At 31.8% G+C, this 15,216-nt stretch overlaps 1 protein-coding gene, 1 long non-coding RNA gene and 1 pseudogene across 2 annotated transcripts; 2 read left to right on the top strand and 1 right to left on the bottom strand.

The window, feature by feature from the left end:
- The first annotated feature begins 2,994 nt into the window (after nucleotides 1-2,994).
- LOC7469591 (tetrapyrrole-binding protein, chloroplastic) lies at nucleotides 2,995-4,159 on the top strand. The gene has a single exon (XM_002309772.4). It carries the CDS (start codon nucleotides 3,172-3,174, stop codon nucleotides 3,955-3,957), a length of 786 nt encoding a protein of 261 aa, XP_002309808.1. The 5' UTR covers nucleotides 2,995-3,171; the 3' UTR covers nucleotides 3,958-4,159.
- Nucleotides 4,160-5,415: 1,256 nt separating this feature from the next.
- LOC7491761 (uncharacterized) lies at nucleotides 5,416-6,610 on the top strand. Its single transcript, XR_008059741.1, has 2 exons — nucleotides 5,416-6,075; nucleotides 6,273-6,610. It is a non-coding gene; the product is annotated as an uncharacterized LOC7491761 (long non-coding RNA).
- A 436-nt stretch (nucleotides 6,611-7,046) lies between these two features.
- On the bottom strand, nucleotides 7,047-10,380 carry LOC127905526 (3-oxo-Delta(4,5)-steroid 5-beta-reductase-like; annotated as a pseudogene).
- Nucleotides 10,381-15,216: the final 4,836 nt, after the last annotated feature.

Below are 15,216 nucleotides of genomic sequence, written 5' to 3'. Positions count from 1 at the left end.
TATTTTCTATTTCAAGACAATAACAAGACGTTATTTTATGGTCTATAATCACTAAATCAACGTTAACATTATGAGTAATTCTACAACTATATGTGTCGTGATAGTGATTTGAATCATAGACATAGACATTGTTGAAGCTTCAAGTGTGGTAGAGCAAGCATTATAGATAAGATCAAGTGTGGAAAAAAATGTGTTCCTTGCATGACAACTCGGGTCCATGTTCTTGTTCAACAAGACTTATTTTAGTATTTTTTTGAGTTTTGACTGCTCAACCTTATCTTTATTGCCCATCACCTAATTGATATTTTTGTACGAAATTGTTTATTTTTGTATTTTAAAAGTATTTTTTAAAAAAATTAATTATTTTTATTTTTTTATTTTAAATTAATATATTTTTTAGTATTTTTAGATCATTTTGATGTGCTGATATCAAAAATAATTTTTTAAAAATTTAAAATATTACTTTAATATATTTATAAATCAAAAACACTTTAAAAAATAATCGCATTCATATTTCTAAATACCTTAGCCTTTTAAAACGCCTTTACCACCCGTGTTCTCAATGAAATGGTACTAAATTGTCAAACTTGCTGCATGCTAAAATATGGGGATATTTTCCATTCTCTCTCGAAATTTTATTTTAAAAACCATAGTTAAAAAAACTATCTCATATTTTGAATTTAACTAGATAATTTATAACTATATGATTTTATTTTATTTTTAAAAAAATTAAAATTGCATCATTTTAAAAAAAAATCAAATTATATTTTATCCTAATTTCAACTAGATTATGAGTGAATTATCATATCTAACTAATTTAACTAGTTAATTTTCATGACTTAAAAGTTAACTTAGAATATGTGAATTTAACAACACCACATAAAACTACCTTATATATTAAAAATGATATTAAATAAGTATTTTTTATATCAACTTGATATAAGTTAATGTTTTACATCAAGGAGATATTTTCATGTTATTATAGGCTCCACCATAACTAAAACCCTGTTTGTTTAATTTATTTATTTTTAGAGTGGTTTTTATGAAAATTAAATTATTCTCAAGGTATAAAATATTTAGTTAAATAATTGTTTTAATTTATATAAAATTAAGATATGAAAATGTAAAACTAGGGAAAAAAAACAGAAACTAAACGACGATCTAAACAGCCTTTTCTCAATGTACCTCGTCTAACCCATGGACTTCAATAAACTTATATATATATATATAATATTTCAACAAAATAATCAAGTCTTCAAAGGCCCAAAGTGAAAACTGGGTTTCATCATTGAACCTAAATGGGCCTATGATACAGGCAAGGCCCAAGGGTACTTCAAATTTGTCCAGCAACTGAATTGCTCATCGCCTAGAATGCATCGCATGCTCGTATGGGCAATGTGAAGTTTTGAAGAAGGGATTTTGCATGGCATTGAGCTGATTCAATATAGCAAAATACATCCCATGTTGTGCCCTGGTGGAGATGGAGAGTAGTGAGCAAGCCCAAGCCATTGTTTTAGAGATCACTCTCAGTTCCCCTTCATGACGTCTGGGATGCCTAGGCCTGTTAGAGCCTTTCCTGCTAAATAGAGGTGTTTGATGATCGTCCAATCAGGCCTGGTAGAAGGATACAGTGCTGTTGGTTAATGGACCCAAAAGACCATGATTTTGAAGTGGTTATGTTCTTCTGAATTGCCATTCTCACTTGCAGCACCAGACGTGGGCGAAGAAGAGAAGCTTGCAAAGCTGCAAGAAGAAGCCCTCAGAGCAAATTATAAGCTCTGCATAATAGATAATGCCATGTCCCCTAGCAAACAGTAGAGATGCTACGTACAGAACGTAAGAGATGATTCGATGAGGACCTCACTGAGATAAGATTTCTGTATCCCAGTGTGCATTGCATGCTTTATGATCAAGCTGCTTAGGCCTTTCTTCTAGACACCATGAGTGTAGAAATCCAAGCAGTCTGGTAGTTAATTTTGGATTAATGCAATCAAGTATTTGAGAAAAGGGTAATTGAAACAGATGTAGCTTTATACATGAACTTCATTCGTGCTTTATACAGTAAGATCATCTTCTTTTCTAAACTGATTGGTCTGAGTGATGGGTTCAAGCTCTTTGAGTACCTTCTCAAAGAATTACTGCTCCATGGCTACTGTTTTTTTCTTGGAGAGTGCTCTTTAGTGGTGTTTGTTGCTCATAACTGAAGTTGCTTTGCTGTTACCAGTTGATTGAGAGCCCTTATTTGGGCTTTGTGGACAACGGGTTGAGACTTCAAAGGCCTTGAAAAAGCTTTCGGGAGATGGATCAATCCTGCCCGCAGAAAGCATCGAGCATAAGTGTGCGTAGGAAAATGATCTAAAAAAGAGTCCACGTAACCCTGGATTAACTCCCAAGATCAACCATCGAGTCACTAGTATAATTAAAGTCTATATTTTTATTTAAACGATGCTATTTTATTTTTAAAATTCTTTAGAAGATGATTCGAACTATATTTGAATTGAATCTTGTTGGATAAATCGAATCACTAAAAACTTAATTAAATTAACTGAATTTTACCTTGTTAATATTTTTTCCTTCAACTTGAAACTTGGCTCAAGTCCGACCTGAGTTATGAATTTTTCAAATCAACCAGCAAGATCGGGTGGGGTTTAATGGAAGTGTACGTAGCAAATTGGTCTAGCTTTGACGTGTTTCCATGGCCTCCTCCTCTTTAATGTGCTCTCAAATGAAACCAGACTAGAATTTACTCTGTTTTTGTAAGTGGTGGCGGTGAGGTAAAACCTTGTCGAACTTTTCCTAATGCTTCCACCGTGTGTTACCTCCACAAACTTGCTTGTGGAAAGGCAAAGGCCATGATGGCACCATGATTCTTTTGTTTTCTTGTCCTTTGTTTTTAATGGTGATAGAAATATAGTTTCCTATCTTTATTTGTGAATAGGAAAGAGAAAGAGAGGGAGAGGATATAGCCTCACCCACATCTATCCAATCAAAATCCATCCTTGTATTGCTCTTGATGACATCTACTCTTCTTTCTTCACAAATTCCTTATCCCCCACCAAGAATCCAACCCTTCCTTCATCTCCAACAAAGCCTTCACATTCCTCTTTGCTACCATTAATGATCCCATAGCTCTCGCATACCATTGATCCCTTGCTCTTCCTTCTCTCCCAAATGGCGGCCACCAACTCTCTACAGTCCCTCCATCACCATCACTCCCTCCTCAAGTTCCTCCCCTCGGACACCTCCCCGCCCTCCTCCCTCTTCCTCAAGCCCACCACCTCCATCTCCACTGCCACTAACATTTCTCTCTCCCTCTCTATTTCAACAACCACCACTGCCTACTCCATCTCCCCCGCCACCTCCACTGCTCCCTCCACTTCCAAGACCTTCTCCCTCAACCTCCTCCAGCAACACCTCTCCAACCAAAACTTCCGCGAAGCCGATGAGGAAACCCGCAGGCTGCTCATAGTTCTAGCTGGTGAGGCAGCACAGAAACGTGGCTATGTCTTCTTCTCTGAAGTCCAGTTCATACCAGAACAAGACCTTAAAGACATTGATGAACTGTGGAAAAAGTACAGCAACAACAAATTTGGATACAGTGTTCAAAAGAGAATATGGCGACAAAAGGGTAACAAGGACTTCACCAAATTTTTCATCAAAGTTGGGTGGATGAAGAAGCTTGATACCGAGGTTGAGCAATACAACTATAGGTCTTTTCCTAATGAGTTCATTTGGGAGCTTAATGATGATACTCCTGAAGGTCACTTGCCTCTGACAAATGCACTTAGAGGCATACAGTTGCTCAAAAACATTCTTAGCCATCCTGCTTTTGAGGTAGATGGAGAAGTGGAGGAAGATAAGGTTGAAGGCAATGAAAATGGAGGGCTAAAGGGACTGAGGGATAGCTCAAAGCCTCCATTAAGCAACAGAGTATTTAAAACAGATTACAGCTTCTGAGTATGAAATTTGAACACAACAAAAGATGGGATTTGGGTTTTTTTTTTTTACATACATGTAATGAAAGTTGTTGATCGACTGCTTTCTTTTTTATTTATTTTTCTTTATTTTCATGCTTCTGTTTATTTTGGCCTTTTCAGTGAACAAATATTAAATATAAATATGCCCAAATCGAAAGAACGGAGGAAACTATTGTTGTTTACTTTTAGTGCAACGAGGAGGCCTGCCTTCCAGTACCTTCGTCTGCCTATCTACTCCTTGTGAAATTCTATAAGCTCAAGTACAAATGGGGTTTTGCTTCATCAAAATTATTTTAAAAAAATAATAATGATGAAAGAAAAATAATTGTCTTTGTCCATGTTAACCAGTTAACCCCTCCAAACATGGATATTAAAATAACCATATAAAAATATAAAAAATATATAAAGATTAATTTTTAATAAAAAATCAATTCCTAATAAATTAAATATTAAATAATAAAATTTTTAAAAAAAAAAACTTGAAGAAAAGACAAAGTTCAACCCATGTCAACTTTCAAAACTCATGACCCTAAGTATGAGCCCGGGATCAGTCCTGTAAAAAGCAAACCCCAAAAAATAAAGAAGTAAGGTTATAAATTAATAGAATGTGGGGGGGGGTAAAATTAAAAAAAATACAATAAAAAGATTTAAAATAGCAATAAAAAAATAATAAATTTGATGTAAAATTAATTTAAAATCAAATGTTAATGGACAAATTAAAAGCAAAATTCAATTAGAAAAAAAAACATCAATAAAAAGAATAAGGACTATATTTGATATAAAATTTAAATGAAATCAAATAATAAGTGGAAAATTTGAAGAAAAGAATCAGTAAAAAAAGATTAAAAACAAAGCAAACAACAATTAAAAATTTATGACCAAATTTGATACAAGAAATAAATAAAAGGACACTTCTAAATTTTTGCACGAAGAAGAGGAGGAGGGGAAGAAAAATAATCACTAGAGTCCAACCGTTCCTATGTGGTCTATATAAGCGACATTGGTGGAAATAACACATCAAGTCAATTCAAACGCTGTCCCAAAAAGCAACACTTGTATATGAGGTGACACCACACGCGTTGTCTGAAAAATATGGATGTTGCTCATTCATTGACGCAAGTATATCAAGCACTAAATTTTTTTAATTAATATCTTAATTGTTGAAAAGACTAAATTACCACGATCCAACATGTTAATTGAAAAAATACTATATTGAAAATACACAAATACTCCTAGTTGTAAGTTTTTTTTTTAAGGGTAAGTTATTTTTTTAAATAAAAGGGAAAAAACAATAATTATATTATTTTAATAAATAGTGATATGTGTTTATATTTACAGTGTTTTCTCAATGTTCTACATTTTTTTAACATGGTTCTACTCAATTATATTTTTATATTATCATATACAAAGTTTAAATGAAAAGTTCTATATAAATTAATGTTATTAAACCCGTTCCAATCTAATAAAAAATTTAGTTTGGATTGGGAATCGAAACTATTTAGCAGATTAACTTGTAATTTGACTAATCCAATTAAATTAAGTTAAGCCGTCAAATTTATTACAGGGTCGTAAAACAGGCGAAGTTTAATAAATTTGATATAAACTTCCCCAAGCCCGACGACACCATCACTTCATCCTTGTCTCGAAGAAAAGAAGAAGGAAAAAAATGTCGAGAAATCAGCAGCACCTTCTCCGGCTAGTCCTGTCTTGCCGAAAAATAACAGCTCAGGTATCAAACCCGACGACTTCCACAATAATCGCGATGGCTTCTTCCTCCGAACAAGAATCATTCCTCTCTATCTACCGCAACACTTCCCTCTCTATCTTCTCTCGCCAATCCCGGGACTCAAAAACGGCGTCGCGTGTTGGGGAGAAGTTAGGGTTTAGATTAAAGGAAATCGGGGTTAATAATATCTATATTGATTTAAACGAAGAGTTGTCAAGGCCGATTCATTATAGAAAGCGTGTGTTGCCGTTGTTTGTTTCGGTGAAACGCGTCGGCATTGAAGTTGATGGAGCTGAGAAGCTAGGAGAGATCGGTCCTGTTTGATGGATTGTCAGGATTTGATTGTTTAGTACACATTTTTCATAAAGAGAGGTACTTTTCTTGTCTTTTTTTTTTGTTTTTAATTGATTTTCTTGTATTTGATTTGATCTTGATAATTGTAGATTATGATGAAATAAATATCACATGAAAATGATGATTTTGAGTTTTTTTGTTTCAATTTTGTGATCATTTTGTTTAATTTTTTATCAAATTATCTGCTAAAGTTAGAATCTTGAGATACTGTATAGCTGGCTCAGTTCGAGAAGGGCTTCTTAGGAGTTATGCTATGGATCTGTAGCTGATTGAGGATAAAGGGTATTGGGTAATTGAGGTACATTGTGGTTTGCAGTATTGGTATGGGTAGAGGGTGTGATGTTTCGGAGAATACATGGTAAGATAAGGGTAGGCTTAGTGTTACTGGTTTGCGGGGTCATGTGAAATTGAGTGTATTTGCTCGGTTTGTTTTGATCTATATGCGAAAGAAAATAGTAAGCTTTGGATTGTTTGAACAATGTAAGTCTAGTTTTGGAATCTAGTTTGAATGCAAGTTGGTTTGGTAATGCTCGAATTGTTTGCTAGTTTTCAAGTTATTCCCTCCTTAAATGCTTAATCAACATTTTTCTATGACCCAATTCTGATTGCAAATGCGCCACGTACCCTGAGCTTTTTTTTCTTTTCATGAGGGCATGTGAATCGGGTAATGCTGGGTGTAGAAATGTTATCTTTTGCAAGTGGATTTCAAGTATTGTTCGTTGACCCTTTCCTTTCTTGCCAAGATCATGATTCTGTGGTTGTCAAATTTTATCTTTTGATCTTCAGCATTGGGAAACTCCTCTATTGAGTTTGAAAGTAAACCTAAATGGTGCTGTTTTGCTTGCTACTTATGCCTTTTGAGAGTTCAAATATCTTAGTAGCTTTCCTCCATGATCCTTTGCTGGTTGTTTTGTGTCTGCTAGGTGAATTACTAAGATTCTTGTATCTGCTTGGATCCTTTACAAGTTAGCTTTGTGATCCTTAAACAGGTGAAAAAATGCATAGGATGTTGAAATAGATGGGGAAAAAAAAGAGCAAGAATAAGAGAAGTTACTGTAAAAGTAAAGAAAGATGTGGAGATGAAGTAAGAATACCATTGCATGATTAGTTACAGTCTTGCATCATTTTTCTTACATTGAGAAAATATCATCTCCTTTTACTAACAAACTAAGTCTAGATTGGAGTTGACATCGTCTTCATGGTATGATTTTCATGTATCTCAATCTTCCCACCCACATTTGAATGCTCAAGTGTATCAGCATAACCTAGAAACCCAAATTGTCCACTCTTAATCATACTAGAGTCATGTTAAAATCGCATTAAGTGATCCTGATATGCAAAATCACATTAAGTGCTTCAAAACAAGCAATATCCTCCATCTTAGTCCCAAATAGCCCGTTTTTTACAACAATCCCATCCCACGCTTTGCCCTTGCCCTTTATCATGTCAATTCAATTAAATTACTCATCTTCGTCAAAGGCCACAAATTCAACATCAAAAACCTCACACAAGACCTTCCATAAACTCTTTCATGTAAACACATCACCATTGGTGCAATTGAACATCAAAAACCTCACACAAGACCTTCCATAAACTCTTTCATGTAAACACATCACCATTGGTGCAATTGAAGGTTTGATTCTTTGCTCCATCAGTCACCGCTGCCCATACATGTTGCTCAGCTAGTACTCTTGCATCTGACATGTCACAAAAGTGCTCCGATGTTTATTTGTTCCCAGAATATCGAAACGATAACCCTTGGCATCAGCAAATAGTGGCATGGATAGATAAAGTGAGCAACATGCTGTACACACCTCTTTAAGAAGCTCCTATTATAATCGACGGAGATGAATTGAGTATGTAATAGAAGGAGAATACGATGCAACCAGGTCTTGTAAGGCATAATAGAAATTAGGGTAAGGGAGTCTGTCTAGGTCTTCTTTGAAAGGTGGCTTGTAATGGACAAGCTTGCCTGTAAGTGAAGGATCAAATATTGGACCCATGTTTTGAGTCGTGAAGGAGTAGCTGATTTTACTGCATTAAGCACAGTGACTAGCATGCTGGAGTTCATGGAGATGTTTACTGCTTCAATTTCCATGAATCTTTAAGGAAACCCATAAGACGTGGGTGATTTCATGGGCCACTGGGAATAGTTTTTTTGTTGTATTGGCATGGTCTAAGGCATAACGGTCGATCAAGGAAGAGGGAACTCAACTTGGAGAGGGATGCCTTCCTGCGCCACACCCTTTCCATGGGCTACCTGGAGTTTTTTGGCTTTTTAAGTGCTTCTGCCATGCTAAATCCTACCATGCCAGTAACAGCCCCACAGTCAGGACAGCTGATGCACCTCGAGACTGAGGGGTTTTTTTATCTTTTATCTTTTATTTTTTTTCAAAATATAACATGGCAAAAAAATTATTTTTTATTTGAAAATATATTAAAATAATAATTTTATTATTTTTTAAAATTTAATTTTAACATTAACATCAAATCAATAAAAAAACTAAAATAAATAATTGGACAACTCTCACTGTTGCATGCATTATGCATAGAAAATCAAAAGAAATAGAACGTGTACTGGACTAGTTTTTAGATTTGGTGCTGAGCAAATTGGGCTCAATCTTAATTGGGAAGCCCAAAAATGACCTGGGTCAAATTTGCTAAACTTAGTCATGTATGGTTCAATATGCCTTTTTCTTTTCCTTTGGTAACACTTGCTAGGGCACTGCTTGAGCTACCAAAAACGTTTAGATTTTTTTTTTTATAATCATAACTAGAATTCCAAAAGATGTTTGGATTTGGGACCCAAGTTAGAATTTCAGTTCTTAGGCTAGACATTAAGCTTGATTTTGGGGACTAATTATGATCTATGCCCATAATAGAAAAGAAGAGGAAAAAATATAGAAATTTATTAAATTAACGTTAATGATCTTGCTACATTTAAACCCTGTTTCATAAAATAAAAAAGAAAAGGAAGAAAGAAAGACAGAAAAAAAATCTATAAAACTTCAAGAAATTGAGAGGGGGAGACTGCTTTAGTTAATCATAAGAGATTGAGAAATTAAGAAATGTGAAAGAGAGATAGAGAGGGAGAGATCAAGAAAGACACACAAGGAGGAAAATGGAGTCAGAGAGTGCTGTAGCAAAGCAGATGAACATCGCAATGAAGGGCCATTCAACTCTTGAGAAGAACAGCACAGCCCAAGAACTGGCCAGATGGTTTCTGAAATGCTTTACAGGGGTATAAATCCTTTTCATCAGCTTCCTTTTCATCCAGCTTCCTTCTTCTTCTTTAGACCATCAACATATTCTAAAAAAGAAAAGATCAAATGTTGCATTGTTGTTATTTAGCATTGCCACTCAAATCTCTCCGACCCAGATCAATTTGAATCCCATGCCAATTACTGCTCTTATCGCTACGATCAAGAGAATCAGAGCTAGATCCTGATCTTTATGATCCTGAAGGTGATGCGGTTCTTCTCTTGATCTCGTGACAAGAGTTTAGTCAGGTAATTAGCTTTTTAAATTTAAATTGAAACTCGACTCGGGTTAAATTCCTCAAGCTCGTTTTAGAAAATAAACATCAGTTAGGCGTTTGCATTCAAGCTATTAATTCTCAACAATGTAACTCTCAAGCATACATGCTACAGTCTAGATCAACACGCAAATGTAAAATATACAGGTTTGCCCAGCTGTTATTCACTGTATCTGTATCTGTATCTGGGCATAAATAAATAATTAATACTCGTGAGCCTTAATCACTGCATGTTCTTGCTCATAGAGCATCTATGTGGGAAGGATAGAAAAAGAAAAGTAAGGCGAGCTGAATAGTCAAAAGTGGTCACTAGGGTTTTTCTCTTTTATATGCTTTACAGGGGTATAGAGATGAAAAGGAAGCTGGATTTTTATTTTATTTTTTTCATCCCCACGATCACGTAGCCTCCCTACAGTGTAAATGATTTCAGCTTCATGGTTGCTCTGTTTGAAAAATATTTTAAAAAAAAAATAATTTTTTTTTTTACTTCAAATTAATATTTTTTTATATTTTTAGATTATTTTAATATGCTGACAAAAATAATTTTTAAAAAATAAAATAATATTATTTTGATATATTTCTGAATAAAAAATACTTTAAAAAATAATTATAACTATCCTTTCAAACACTTTCTAAGAAACTGAAACATTTTTTCTACCTCTCTTTTCTTTTCCTAGCAATTACTAAAGGGTGGAATTGCATGTATTGAGGTTGTTGTCTGCCTTTTTTAATTATTAGCAAAATATTATTTTGTCTGCCTTTTTTAATTAATACCTCAAATAGCCCATGTTTTTCAACAATCCCAATATCCCACGCTTTGCCCTTTCCCTTCAATCAGCTCTCCCCAGTCAAACTTCTCATCTTCTTCGAAGGCCACAGATTCAACATCACAGAGACTTTTTTCGCATATTTGAAAATATTTTTAAAAATTTTTAATTTTTTTATTTAAAATTAATATTTTTTTAGTATTTTTGAATCGTTTTAATTTGTTGATATAAAAATAATTTTTAAAAAATAAAAACAACAGTATCTTAATGCATTTTTAAATAAAAAAACATTTTAAATAATAATTGTTTTCACAATCTATTAACTATCGATATTATTAATTTCTCGGCTGTTTTATTATGGTTGGAGGTCGCATCCATTAAAGTACAGTAAATTATATGGATCTACTCCAAAATATTTAGCAATCATCTGAACTTGTGCCCGCCTGTGTGAGGCAACGGTAAAAAGCTTTATTAGAGACGAGGGCCAAAGTACTCTGATTGGTGCATTGCGTCTTTAGAGCAAACGGACTTGTATTTTTTAAAAATAAAAAAATTGTTAAAAATTAATTTTTTTATATATTTTGGATTGTTTTGATGCGCTAATTTTAAAAATAATTTTTAAAAAATAAAAAAATATTATTTTAATGTATTTCAGTATAAAAAATACTTTAAAAAATAACATTTTCCGTTGAGTGGAAAATGATGTTAAGCTTTCTGTACATATAGAAATGAAGAGGAAGCTAGCTAGATAGATAACGTGTTGAGACTTAAATGGAAGTTTCGCATCGTGAAGAAATTGAGACCTTTTCTTTCACCACTTTCCTTGAACTTGTCAAGTCGTTGTCGACAGGCTGTGGACTAGAGTGCCCTAGTCTCTGGGAAAATAACAAAAGAACCCAGAGATTCTTGCCATGAACCCCATGGCTAGAGAGCCCTAGTTTGCTTTTTGGTGGACAAAACTCCTGGTTATTGCCAAATTTTGCTTTGTAGTAGTGTGATGGAGAATCCAATGTCGTGTTTCCTAAGGCATCAAAAAGTGCACGGCCATCAATTGACATACATAAAAGAGAAAGGGACCAGCTGTGTTCATGGCCCCTCGCAAAGCAACCACCAGCATGTCTCTATGCTGCCAAAATATCGATCGGTCAATTTAGGCAGTTGTTTGAGGTTAACAACCCATATAACTTTATTCTGCTTGCCTCTCCTGGCATGGTTACAAGGCTCGATAAGACATTGGCTTGGTTCAAGACTCGGATCATGTTTTTTTTTTTAAGTGAGAAAGTTTTTTATTAAATAATATTGTTTTGATAAAAATAAAATATGACTTTTTTATTAGCTCTATTCTAACCTAACCCGGCCTTGTTGGCCCGGTTCGGTTATAACATTGCTTCTTAGGGTTTTCTTTTTAAATGATCTTAGTCTCCTCTTTATGTTTTCATAAACAATTAACATTTAAATGATTTGTTCATCATTTTTCCTTAATTGTATCTAGTTGCATGTAAATTGACAAACACATGATTTCAACCCTAAACAGATGGTCTTTAAGGATCTATAATAGCATTCATGCCACTCTTACTTTTGTTGAGAGAAAAGATTTATTAATGCAAGGATGATAAGTTTACAAAAGCTGTCGAAACCGTGTTTTTAAAAAATTAAAAAAAATATTTAAAAATATTTTTTTATGTTTTCATATTATTTTAATGTGTTAATATCAAAGATAATTTTTTTAAAAAATATATTATTTTAATATATTTTCGAGTAAAAAACACATTAAACCACAATCTCTACTATGATAGACATCCCATGAATATATGTGATGTGATTAAAATACATGTTTGGAAATGTGATTGCGGTTGCTAGTGTTTTTTTGTGCTGAAATGCATCCAAATGGTTTTTTTTTTTTTTTTAAAATTAACGCATTAAAATGATTCAAAACACGCATAAAAAATTAATTTTTAATAAAAAAATTAAAATTTTAAAAAACATGATTTGCACTGTTTCCAAACATGAAATATGATTTATTCACGTGGTACACTGTGCGAACAACCAAACTTTTAGAAAACAATAGCGTTAAAACTTAAAAAGTGACCAAATTGTCAAAAGTGAAATAGTGTAGGGACACTTTTGTCCTGCAATAAAAAAACACTCTCATGAATCGCGGGACCGCTAGTGTTTTTGTCATTACTTGGGTCTTGGGATTCTTTTCCACGTTTCTCGCATAGTGGATTCAGGACTTCCTGCTCTCGTCCATTTGCTAAAAATTTTTAAAACATGATTTTAAAGTATTTTTTATTTGTAATTTGTATCAAAATATTTTATTTATTTTTATAAAATTATTTTTAAGACCACCCTATAAAAATAATTTAGAAATATATAAAAGAATTTATAAATTAAAAAAACAAAAAAAACAATTGGTATTCAATGTAAAGCACAACTTCAATCACATCAATCACTTTGAAAAACAAAAGTTTAACGTCGCCGAAATTATAGTTGACACTTGACAGGCCCCACTCAAAAACAAAACTTCAAGTGTTTCTGTAGCAATAGGTTTTTTTTTTTTTTTTTGTCTGGAATATAGTTTTGATTGTTTTTAAAAATATTTTTATTTAGAAATATATTAAAATAATATTTTTTATTTTTTAAAAAATTATTTTTAATATTAATACATTAAAAAAATTTAAAAACATTAAAAAAATATTAATTTGAAGTAAAAAAAATTATTTTTTTAAAAAATATTTTTTAAACGCAAAAACAAATAAAGTGTAAATTAACCTTTATAACATGAGTCAATATTTTTTTTTATTAAATTTGATCAATTTAGAATGATTTTAATTAGATAAACTACTTTATTAAAAATTCAATTAAAATAATTAAATTTTACAGAGTTAATTTCTTAAAAAAATTTAACAGAAACCAACCTGAATTAGATTTTGTATCCTGGGAGGAATTTCTCGAGTCAACCCATTAGTTTAATAATTATACCTAGAATTTGTTATAAATAATCCAGTTTAGGGAAACAAAATAAGATTATTGTGTCGGTGATTGGGTCTAAATTAAGAAAATTATGAAAAATAATAGAGTGATTTATATAATTTTTATTTCCTAAACAAAGAATCTAATTTATGAAGCAAAGAATATGTGTTTCGATTTTTCTATCCTCATTTGCTCCATGACTTATTCAACTCAGGCTCGTCTTGGATATTTTCCTTTGACTTCAACGAAGTTGCAAGAAGGGTTGTGTATCAACAAGAGAAATTTTATGATGTTTTACTAGTTATTTTTCTAGATGTATTTTTTTTTAAAAAAATATAAACAGAAAAGAAAAATTATATATAAATTTTTTTTATTTTTTTTTTCAAATTAATATTTTTTTTTGTATTTTCATATCATTTTGATGTGCTGGTGTCAAAAATAATTTTTTAAAAATAAAAAAATATATTATTTGGATGCATTTCCAAGTAAAAAGTACTTTAAAAAATAATCGCAACCATACTCTCAAATATATTCTTAAAACTCTATTATTTTCATGAACAAACTCAAGCAATTTACCACTCGATTCAAAATATATTTGAAAATAGTTATTAAAACAACATTCTTTAAATAAGCTACTTTATTATAAAATGAGTTAAAAATACACATAAAATAAAGTTTTAAATGATTTTAACATTTAAATTAAAGTCAATACACGACATTAAGATAAAATAACAGGTTTTTTTAAAAAAAATAACTGTATTAATATTTATATATATATGTTTTTGTTTTGTCTATGAACAAGCTCGAGTTTAGATGGAAGGCAACAAGCCAAGCTTAAATACTATTTTAAATAATCTCAAGTATTCAATTTAAACATGGCAACATAATTTATTCTCCAGAATTCAAAATCAAACCTAAAAAATATCGACTCCACTCTGTAATCATCGAAACGACAACAACAATATGCATGGAAAATTTTAAATTCTTGTGCAGAGGTGACGACATGTCTTGTCCAGAAATCTGATTTTTTTTTTGTTTTCAAGTTTTACTCCAGTCATATCCAAACTCAATTAAAAAATTATCTGCATATTTTAATTAATTTGGTTTGGTATTCATCAGGATGGAGGGTAATTATCATTCCCATGTAAAAAAGTAATATAGTGACTTTTTTAATCCTTATCTTGATTTCCCTACAACATTACAATTCATCAAATGCAATATTTCAAGGGAATTGCCATTTTAGAGTACACTAGATTATTAATCAGTGTTATGCTGTATATCAAGTCAATTTTTTTTAATATAAAAAGAATATTGCTAATATTTTTTATAATAAAAAAATTAAATCATGTGAAAGTTTACCTAATTAATTATACGGGTCAAAAAACAACTTGGACGACTTGTGAAAACATAATTTGACTTTAACAAATTTTAATATGGTATTTTTTTTTAATATTAAGATATGAGACAGAGACAACCCAATAAAAGACAAATCTAATGTTGAAGGACCTGTAACTCAGGTCACGAGACCGAAATAAATTTTTTTTTAAAAAATTAAATAAATAACTTGATTTAACTGGGGTTAAAATATCAAAATATATGATATTGATCATATAACCAAGGTATCCTCATATAAAAGAACTAAAATACCAATATTAAACAATTAAAATGAAAAAAAATTAATTTTAAAAAATGACACACAAAACAACTAAAATCAAATTGGGTTAATTTGTTAAGCATTATTCTTAAGTTAAGAAACCGGGATAACCTAATAGAAAGCAAACAAAATAAATTATGAAGCCTAATTCACAATCAACTTAATATTAAAATTATAAAATTAAAAATAATAATCAAGAAAAATAAAAAAAAACCCTGAATTAACTAGGT

The sequence above is a fragment of the Populus trichocarpa genome, chromosome 7 (assembly GCF_000002775.5).
Source record: "Populus trichocarpa isolate Nisqually-1 chromosome 7, P.trichocarpa_v4.1, whole genome shotgun sequence".
NCBI classification, from domain to species: domain Eukaryota; kingdom Viridiplantae; phylum Streptophyta; class Magnoliopsida; order Malpighiales; family Salicaceae; genus Populus; species Populus trichocarpa.
The sequence above is the reverse complement of the archived record's forward strand: the minus strand, read 5'-3'. Positions and strand labels throughout refer to the sequence as shown.